This window comes from Polypterus senegalus, chromosome 5 (assembly GCF_016835505.1).
Source record: "Polypterus senegalus isolate Bchr_013 chromosome 5, ASM1683550v1, whole genome shotgun sequence".
In the NCBI taxonomy this organism is placed as follows: Eukaryota; Metazoa; Chordata; class Cladistia; order Polypteriformes; family Polypteridae; genus Polypterus; species Polypterus senegalus.
Window position 1 is genome coordinate 120403411 of NC_053158.1, and position 9279 is coordinate 120412689.

Consider the following 9279-nt stretch of genomic DNA (forward strand, 5'->3'; position numbering starts at 1 on the left):
GATTTTATATTTTGTATTTTCATAAGTTTAGTTTAGTTTTTTTTTTTTTTTTTTGGGTAGGTCAAGTCACAGATCAACAGCAATCTTGTTTTTCTCCCATTTAAATTTAATAGAACACAGCAAAGTGAGTAGGTGAAGTTTCATAAGCAGGAACTACAAAATAGAAAAAGATACTGCTATAGAACTCGGCGTTAACTTTTCTCAGCTGCATCACCACTACTCTCTTCTGTTGTAGGGTCATCCCCTCAGTCAGAGATAAGATCATTCCTATGGAAGGTATTCTTTTAGACATCATTGGCTCCACTCACACAGCCATACAATAAATAATGTTATGTGTTGCTGCATTTTTATGTTGTCCAGACTTAATTAATGTAAGGCTTCTGTTTGATAAAAGTTGTGGTTTTATTTGCAGAACTATTACCTGGATGAATTTGAGACCCTGATGGACGAACTGCTCTTTAGACTAAATTCTTTATCAAACAGCTTATATCATTTTCTCCCTGCGAAGCAGAGATTTTACCTAGAAGAAGACAGCACCATAACATATCAGTCAGACTGCTACTTCACCCAGGACTCTGAGGTATGGCCATCTTTATATTATTACCCACTAAAAGAAAGTATACTATATTAAAACTATTAAATCTTAAGTTTTTCTGAAGACTCCTTAGTTATCAACTTTAATTCTGTTAGGCTGCTTTCTAAAATAAGCATTAAGGTTTGCTTCTCAAATATTGTGTATTTGTTTTTAAATTATCAAATTCAGATCAAATATCAGCTTGTAAACAAGGACGTAAATGCCTTCAAAGGACCAATTGAATGTTTCAATCTTGAAATATTAGTCTAGAATAGCAAAGGTGCCAGTACCCAAGGTGTCTTTAATACATATGAAACTAGAATATTTCTTTATTTATCTGTTTTCCCAGTGCTGGTTTTTCTCCCACAACTCTAGCCTCACTGAAGCCAGATGTATGTATAGTTTGCAGACAGCTACAAGTGAATTTTGCTTAAAACTGGGCAGGAACAATTGCACAGCTCACTGAGTGTCACATATCTAAACCAATCCATTGCCTCGTGAAGACAATGCTCAAAGTATAAGCAATGAGTTTGAACTGCAAAGATCAGAGGTACTCATGTTAATCTGGTCTGAGAGAGACCAAGGTTCTGTTTACGATGAACTGTCTACAGGCAAAAAGTATCCTCTCAGTGAGGTTTACTGTCCTCTGTTAGTAACACCCTCTTTCCTCTCGCATCAAACAAGCAGAGATGCCTGAAAATATGTTCACAATGTTGCTTGGCTTGCTTACAGTGTGCATGTTTTGATAAGAAAAAAGTACTATGACCTGTAATAAAAAAAAAGATAAATTTCCAGTATTTTTTGAAATGGGGAATGTTTGTTAGCAGTAATATGCTGGCTGGTACATTCTGTGTCGGAACAGGATGTCACATTTTAAAGGAATGAATAGCAATTATTAACATAGATCATGCTTTATTTCAAAATGAATAGTAAGCGGTTACCTACTTACGAAGCTTTAACACTAGAATTACCAGAGCCTACGAAAAAACTCGTAATTCCGTCCCACCTTAAACTGCTTCTTAAATCCCTTCACACCTCTCCGCCAGCGTCCTTTGTCTTCTAAATGTGCTGATAAAGAGAAGCTTGGAGCAGCCGGCTATTCCATCCCCCCACCAATTTAGAACGTGCACGAACTTCAGCTTGATTGAGTATCTGGGAGTGAAGTGGAGTTTTAGAGTGGAAATAATAGATCGTTATTTGGAACACACGCATTTCATGTCTGTTCAGTTTCTACAGTAATCTGTGTCAACACATTGTTAAAACAGAAACGTTTTTTATATTCTACTAGTAGATGACAAAATGTAGGCATAAACTATATAATGTATGAAGCCTGAAGTTCAAATAGCAAAGAAACATTTTCACAAGAATAACACAATTGCGTTTTTATTCAAAATATAACTGCAGAAACAAAAAGCCGCCTTAACATGCGACATTGACACCAGTTTACTGTAACTGCCTCTGTGGTTCAATAGACTCAGCCCCCGCTTTGGAATCAAGAGGTCACGAGTTCGGTCCCGCGCCTCCGTTTTGAGAAGTAAACTGCTCTTATTATTACTGTTTTAGAATAAAAGCATACATTTGATTTCAGTCTTTAACAGCGGTGCAATTTATGATCCTTGTAAAGGTTAGCTTTTTTTTAATTCACTTTTCATTCTCTCAGTCGCGTTCAGAATCAATCCATACAACCCCATCTGACACGGCTGTTTTCACTAAAGACGCTATAGCTCTGCAGTGTACCACGATGCATACTAACGCCCCACCCCCCCGGGTTCTGACACACAAACGCTGGCGAAGCTGCCTTCTTCGTATCTCACCGTCACTTGCTTTTCTTTTTATTCAGTTTTATTGAGTGTTCCTGCCAGTCCCCGCATGTTGCTGTATGCTGTTTCTTTTGTACTCCAGGACATGCAGAGGAAAGAATGGTAAAGACCAGTAACCGGCTATATGCAATCATCAGACACTCCCCATCTGCCCGTGTCGTTCAAACACAGGAACATATATTGGTGTAAAAGTATAACAAAAGTGCACTTTTATTCAAGTGCACTTTTTCCATCGCCTTTTCCTGTAAGAAGCAATGTACTCTCTATGCTGTGGTTTCTATTACACACCTGAAAGAGACAATACATGTGAACATATCCAGCATACAGCAACATGCGGGACTGGCAGGAACACTCAATAAAACTGAATAAAAAGAAAATCAAGTGACGGTGAGATACGAAGAAGGCAGCTTCGCCAGCGTCTGTGTGTCAGAACCGGTGGGGGCGTTAGTATGCATCGTGGTACAACGCAGAGCTATAGCGTCTGTATTCTGTTTCTTTTGTACTCCAGGGCATGCAGAGAGAGAATAGTAAAGAGCAGTAAGTTCGAGCTATATGCAATCATCAGACACTCCCCATCTGCCCGTTGTTTTGTTATACTTTTCAATACTTTTATACTGCTCAAGCGGGCATGCTCAAAAATACGTGTAATGCCACGAAAAGTGCACACAGACACTTCATTTCGCAAACAAAACAAGTGCACTTTTATTCAAAACTACCTGTATAACCGAAGAAAAAGAAAGCAAGTTACAGTAGGCGATTGATACGACAGCTTGCATGGTGCAATGCTAAGAAGTGCAGATTTTCATTCCGTGCTATATAAAATCATCACATTCAAATATTAACAGTTCCCACACACCCAAGGACCGTCCTTCCTACATTTACGACCGTGTACTTGTTGCCGTGTACACACCTCTCTGTGCTATGGTTTCTATTACACTGAATGAGCACCTGACACTGTACTTTCTTCCCTGGGGAAGGTCCGCATCAGAGAATTTCCAGTTCCTGCATAAATTCACACCCGATCTGACGCTGTTCGTTTTCAAATAATATTGCATTAGTGCGATTATATTTTCACATATATTGTCTCTTTCTTTCAGGTGTGTAATAGAAACCACAGCATAGAGAGAAGTGTGTACATTGCTTCTTACAGGAAAAGGCGATGGAAAAAGTGCACTTGAATAAAAGTGCACTTTTGTTATACTTTACACCAATATATGTTCCTGTGTTTGAGCGACACGGGCAGATGGGGAGTGTCTGATGATTGCATATAGCGCCGAAGTTACTGGTCTTTACCATTCTTTCCTCTGCATGTCCTGGAGTACAAAAGAAACAGCATACAGCAACATGCGGGGACTGGCAGGGAACACTCAATAAAACTGAATAAAAAAAAAGCAAGTGACGGTGAGATACGAAGAAGGCAGCTTCGCCAGCGTTTGTGTGTCAGAACCTGGGGGTGGTCTTGGCGTTAGTATGCATCGTGGTACACTGCAGAGCTATAGCGTCTTTAGTGAAAACAGCTGTCAGATGGGGTTGTATGGATTGATTCTGAAGCGACTGAGAGAATGAAAAGTGAATAAAAAAAAAAGCTAACCTTTACAAGGATCATAAATTGCACCGGCTGTTACAGACTGAAATCAAATGTATGCTTTTATTCTAAAACAGTAAGACTAAGAGCAGTTTACTTCTCAAAACGGAGGGGCGCAGGATCGAACTCGTGACCTCTTGATTCCCAAGCGGGGGCTGAGTCTATTGAACCACGGAGGCAGTTACAATAAACTGGTGTCAATGTCGCATGTTAAGGCGCTTTTGTTTCTGCAGTTATATTTTGAATAAAAGCGCAATTGTGTTATTCTTGTGAAAATGTTTCTTTGCTATTTGGACTTCAGGCTTCATACATTATATAGTTTATGCCTACATTTTGTCATCTACTAGTAGAATATAAAAAAACGTTTCTGTTTTAACAATGTGTTGACACAGATTACTGTAGAAACGGAACAGACATGAAATGCGTGTGTTCCAAACAACGATCTATTATTTCCACTCTAAAACTCCACTTCACTCCCAGATACTCAATCAAGGCATGAGCTGAGAGAAGTTTGTGCACGTTCTAAATTGGTGGGGGGATGGAATAGCCGGCTGCTCCAAGCTTCTCTTTATCAGCACATTTAGAGGACAAAGGGCACTGGCGGAGACGTGTGAAGGGATTTAAGAAGCAGTTTAAGGTGGGACGGAATTACGAGTTTTTTCGTAGGCTCTGGTAATTCTAGTGTTAACAAGACACGTTGCCTACACTGTGAAAAAATATGCAAATCCCATCAGAAATCCAAGGACAACTGGACCAAAGAAAAGAAAGCTTCAGTCTCCTCATTGTATACAATCTTATCAACCATACATACTTTGTTTCCTTAATGGCAGCAATGTGTTTCTGCGGGCAGAAGTGAGACAAATGGGGCCAAGTGTATGCGGGAGTGGGCATGCAGTCACATGCAGACCTTTAGCTTGAAACTGATGAGCCTTTATTAATTGTTTTCTAACTGAAATCCCACTGTTCTAACTATGGGAGACGCCTCAGCTTTCTAATTACAATCAAACTGGTTTAACTCCTCTACAATGTTCAGCTTCCACTTCAGTGTTACAGCCTAACACATGACACTCTTTTTTGCTTTCGTTCCCCTCTGCTTGCTTATTCACTCCATGCTGTTCATTGTTATTCCCACATGTGCCAAGCTAACATGCACCTGTTTCAGCACCTTCCAGCCTTCATCCTGTATATTGTGCTGTTTCCACCCTTTTTCCATGGACCACCTCCTACTGACAAGGAGTTTCATTTGCATTTCGCACTGCACCTTCTGAAAACACAGTGCTCAGTAGCTGTACAGCCACATAGCAACTATGAATCTCTAGCTGGATCATTACAGTACGATCAGTATGCTACTAACTATATACAAGAACAATCGTTTCTTTCATAACTAAAAGTAAAATTAATTACAAGAGACTGATTACACTTTGTTACACACCCAGCTACATAATTAAAATATGATCACCTGGTGCCTGCAGTGTAGTCTTCATTAGGGAATGGTTAGGAATTTAAAAACATTTGAAATTTTAGATTGAATTAATGTTACAAAAATACAGATAACGTCACCATTTTTCCAGGAGCTTATTGATACTTTGCTACTGACCAATCCCAGACTGGTACCAGTTTAATACCGTTTTTCAATACCCATCTCTACACAGGAGATGCAGATTTCGATACCCGAGTAAGCAAAATCAGCCTTACAACACCAATAAATGCCCACACAAGGCTCCAAAACATCCACATAATAACTGCATGCCTAAACAAATAACTAAATAAATGTAACATTACTGTCTAATTGAAAATGCAAGCATGTCATGTCAAAATACTCTCAGCATTTTAATATGTTGTATATCCATAGACCACACTTATCTAATCTTTGTTTACTGCTGTTATGGTTATGCAATAGTTAAAATGATAGAAAGATACCATAGCAGATAAAGGCATTTCTCAATCTTGTGGAGTCCAGTAGCTGTGGTGGTCTGTGACACATCTGTGTGTGTCTCCGCTGTCATATCACTCATTACAATATGCAAATTAATTATCAATTCTGGAGCTCAATCGAATATGGTAACTGATGATTAATAACAACAATTTTACCCTTTTATTTTCTCTCGGCAATCAGGTCTTTTGTTCATTATCTGTTTCTCTCTCCCTAAACCCCCCTGTGCTGGTTTAAAATGCATGGTGTGTAAATGGGTGTAGCTTTTGCAACATAGAATTTCATTGCTATTCGCTTACACATCTTTTAACAGGTTGTTCCCAGATCTGTATGTTTGTTTGTGAATTACATCTGGACCTGTGGGACTATCACAACTAAAACACATGTGGTATTGTTGTTTTATTTGCATGGTTTAAGGATGTGTAATCTGCCACAGCTTGTTGTTACTTCCAGTGTTGCGGCAATCAAAGGATTCGTTGATTAGCCAGTGTATGGAAAAAAAATAATAAATCTAACATTCTCATAATTTTAAAATGAGCTCTGTTACTGCATATATTCATGTACAGTAGATCTTTTACACAAATATACAAAAAAGTGAGTGCAATATTTAGAATGAAAACCCAATGTGAGAGATGAGGAGTGACATCACAAACCCTGTTTAGAGAAACAATAACACATAATAATAGCCATATGGGCTATGAATTATTCCTTTATTTCAGCTCAGTAAAATTGTAGTGTTCTAGAGGAACTGGTAGCACAGCCCAATTCTGTTGCAATGTTAGTCTAAACAGGAAAAGGTCAAACAACATAATTCAGAAGCCCCCAATTTATTATTTTCTCAAATTTAGATGTTGTGTCAGTCATCTGTACTCATATTACATGATTACTATTTGTACATTGGGCAAAAAGGATAATATTTTGCTTGCAAGAGCAGTGTTTCATATCTCGTCTAAGTTGTAATGTCTCTTCTACAAATTAACAACACTGTACATGAAAGTGAAGTCTAACATTTCATCTTAAATCCTCAAATTGTGTGAATGAATTATGCTTTCAAGTAGGAATGGGACTAGTTAGGACAACATTTACTAGACAATTGTTTGATTTTGACCAACTTAGGGATGTTTTATTTCTGACTTGAATTTATTTTAAATGTTATATGTCTCACTCAACAGATATATTTACTGATATAATGAACCTCACAGTGCCAGATTATGTCAAAAATTGATTATGTTGCAAATATCCTTTATTTATCAGAATTCACTTTTAAATGGAGACTGTTTTGAAACACCATTCCATAACATTCAGCAGGACATGTTGAGAGACCATCTGCAATTGTATGATTTGTTTATGCAAAGTGCAAGTTGTCTAAATCACAGCTTAATGGATGAAAGAGTCAGGTAAGCCTGTAAAATATATTTTAATATTGAATGCTAACTACAATGACCACATAATAAATATAAATGATGGTGACTGTATATCTCATTATTAAGACTTTAATTGGCTGAATAAGTGACTGACTCCTGATTGGGTTGGTGAGTACTTAGCCTTTGCTCACTGCCTTTTGCAACAGTACTTTTATAAAGTCATCTTTTACTTATCTTTGCAGATTGGAAATGGAGGAGGCTGCTTTTCATCATCTGCAGATGAACAAACTTTCCAGGGCAGTCTTAGGTTACTCATCACTCAATAATCTAGGTCAAGCTCAGTCGCAAAATGCATTGGATTCTTCATCAAGCACCACAAAACATCAAAGTCTTATAGAAGCAGCCTCACAAAGTTTAGCCAATTTGAATTCATGTGAAGTGGCACACCAGACCCAGAATCTAAATTCCAACCTTGCAGTAAATCATGAATTATATAATCTTACTAAACTTGGCAGTGCATTTCCACATATTTTATGTGGACGCAAATGCTCAGAGAAAGCGTTCTTGATGCCGACAATGCAGCAGCCCATTTCTGCTGGTCTTACCACCAAGGGCCGTAAACTATTGAGAAGATCCCAGGCTACAGTAATAAACCCTTTGGAAATCCAGAGAGATCTGACAAAGGGCATAGCTGAAAATAATAGTAAATTCACCAGGAATTCAGAAAAAAAGAAGGGCTTGATAAACAAAACCATTGTCAACAATACTGATTTTTCATCAGTTGGAAGCAAAAGAAAACATCAAGGAGGTGAAGAAACTGTAATATCTAAAACAGAATATAAGGAGCAAAAAATTGAAAATGAAACTTGCCGAATTTCAGCTTTAAATGATAAGAGAGACACTTGTATGCAGAAAGATCACTTGGATCTGCCAGGGTCAATAAGACCCTGCTGGTGACAGAATGAGTGGCCAGTTTGATTTAACTGAACTTTTTGAAAAAGTTATTATAAAAAAAAAAAACCACAAGATTATTAGTGAGATGGTATAGACTCTTTCAATTTCTGTAAGTAACAGTTTAATTTCATTTGAAAAAGAAAATCCCAAAAATACAAAACACAATAGGACTCATCATTCTTATGTGTAAAATTGGGTTTTACCCTCTGATTCAGCATATTTTAGCGAACAATTGTATAAAAATGTTTCTTGTTTATATGAAAATTGCAGCATGTATTAGTATAACTGAAAATCGAAATTGAAAAATACTTGTAATATTTCAATTTAGTGTTTATCTGAACACATACTACAATTATCATTTCTGGTGTTAAAATTAAGACTAAAAAATGTAAACTAATGGTGAAGCTAATTAAAGTGTAAATTGAATTGCCATTATGCTGTGTTCAATTTAAAAAAAAATGCAATTAGTGATTAACATCACTAATACACAGGCTTGTTTACTCATGAGGTCCTATTACTAGTGCTGCTGACAGCCAGAAATCTTTTTCCTTTTCAGAATTGCATTTATTGGCTAAGTAAGCTTGCATACAAGGAATCTGACTTGATGACTTTATAAATATAGTTTCATGAAAGAAATCGATTGTGTACATGAGCACAAGCAAGGCAAAAATGTAAACATATGCATACATATAGTGCAAAGTGGTTAAGATATACTGAAAAATACTGAATTAAGCATTAGCTACATGTAACGATATTGCACAATATAGGGTGAGCAAGGACCGCTGAATTAACCGTTTGAAAGCTTGTTGGCTTTGAAAGTAAACTGTTTTTATATCTGCTTGTTTTGGTGTAGTTTAATCTTCAGCAGATGGTAGAAATCCAAAGAGATGATGCCCTAGATGTCGTGATTTTCCTGGCATTCTTTATGACTCTGAAATGCAGGTAAAATTCCGTTACAATGAACTCCCAGGGACCTAAAAAATATTTTGTTATAATGAGATTCTCTATTTGTTACTATAGTGCTTTCTTTAACTTGCGCCCAGGCGTTT

The 9279-nt window shown here is 37.3% G+C and overlaps 1 protein-coding gene across 1 annotated transcript in view; it reads left to right on the plus strand.

Moving 5' to 3' along the window:
• Positions 1 to 8681, plus strand: part of LOC120529897 (polycystic kidney disease protein 1-like 1) — a 256167-nt gene extending 247486 nt beyond the window's left edge. Inside the window, exons 52-54 of the mRNA XM_039754112.1 lie at positions 413 to 580; positions 7167 to 7309; positions 7519 to 8681. Of these exons, the coding sequence (XP_039610046.1) occupies positions 413 to 580; positions 7167 to 7309; positions 7519 to 8233 (1026 nt within the window). The 3' untranslated portion in view covers positions 8234 to 8681. The remainder of the gene's footprint in view (positions 1 to 412; positions 581 to 7166; positions 7310 to 7518) is intronic.
• The last annotated feature ends 598 nt before the right edge of the window (positions 8682 to 9279 follow it).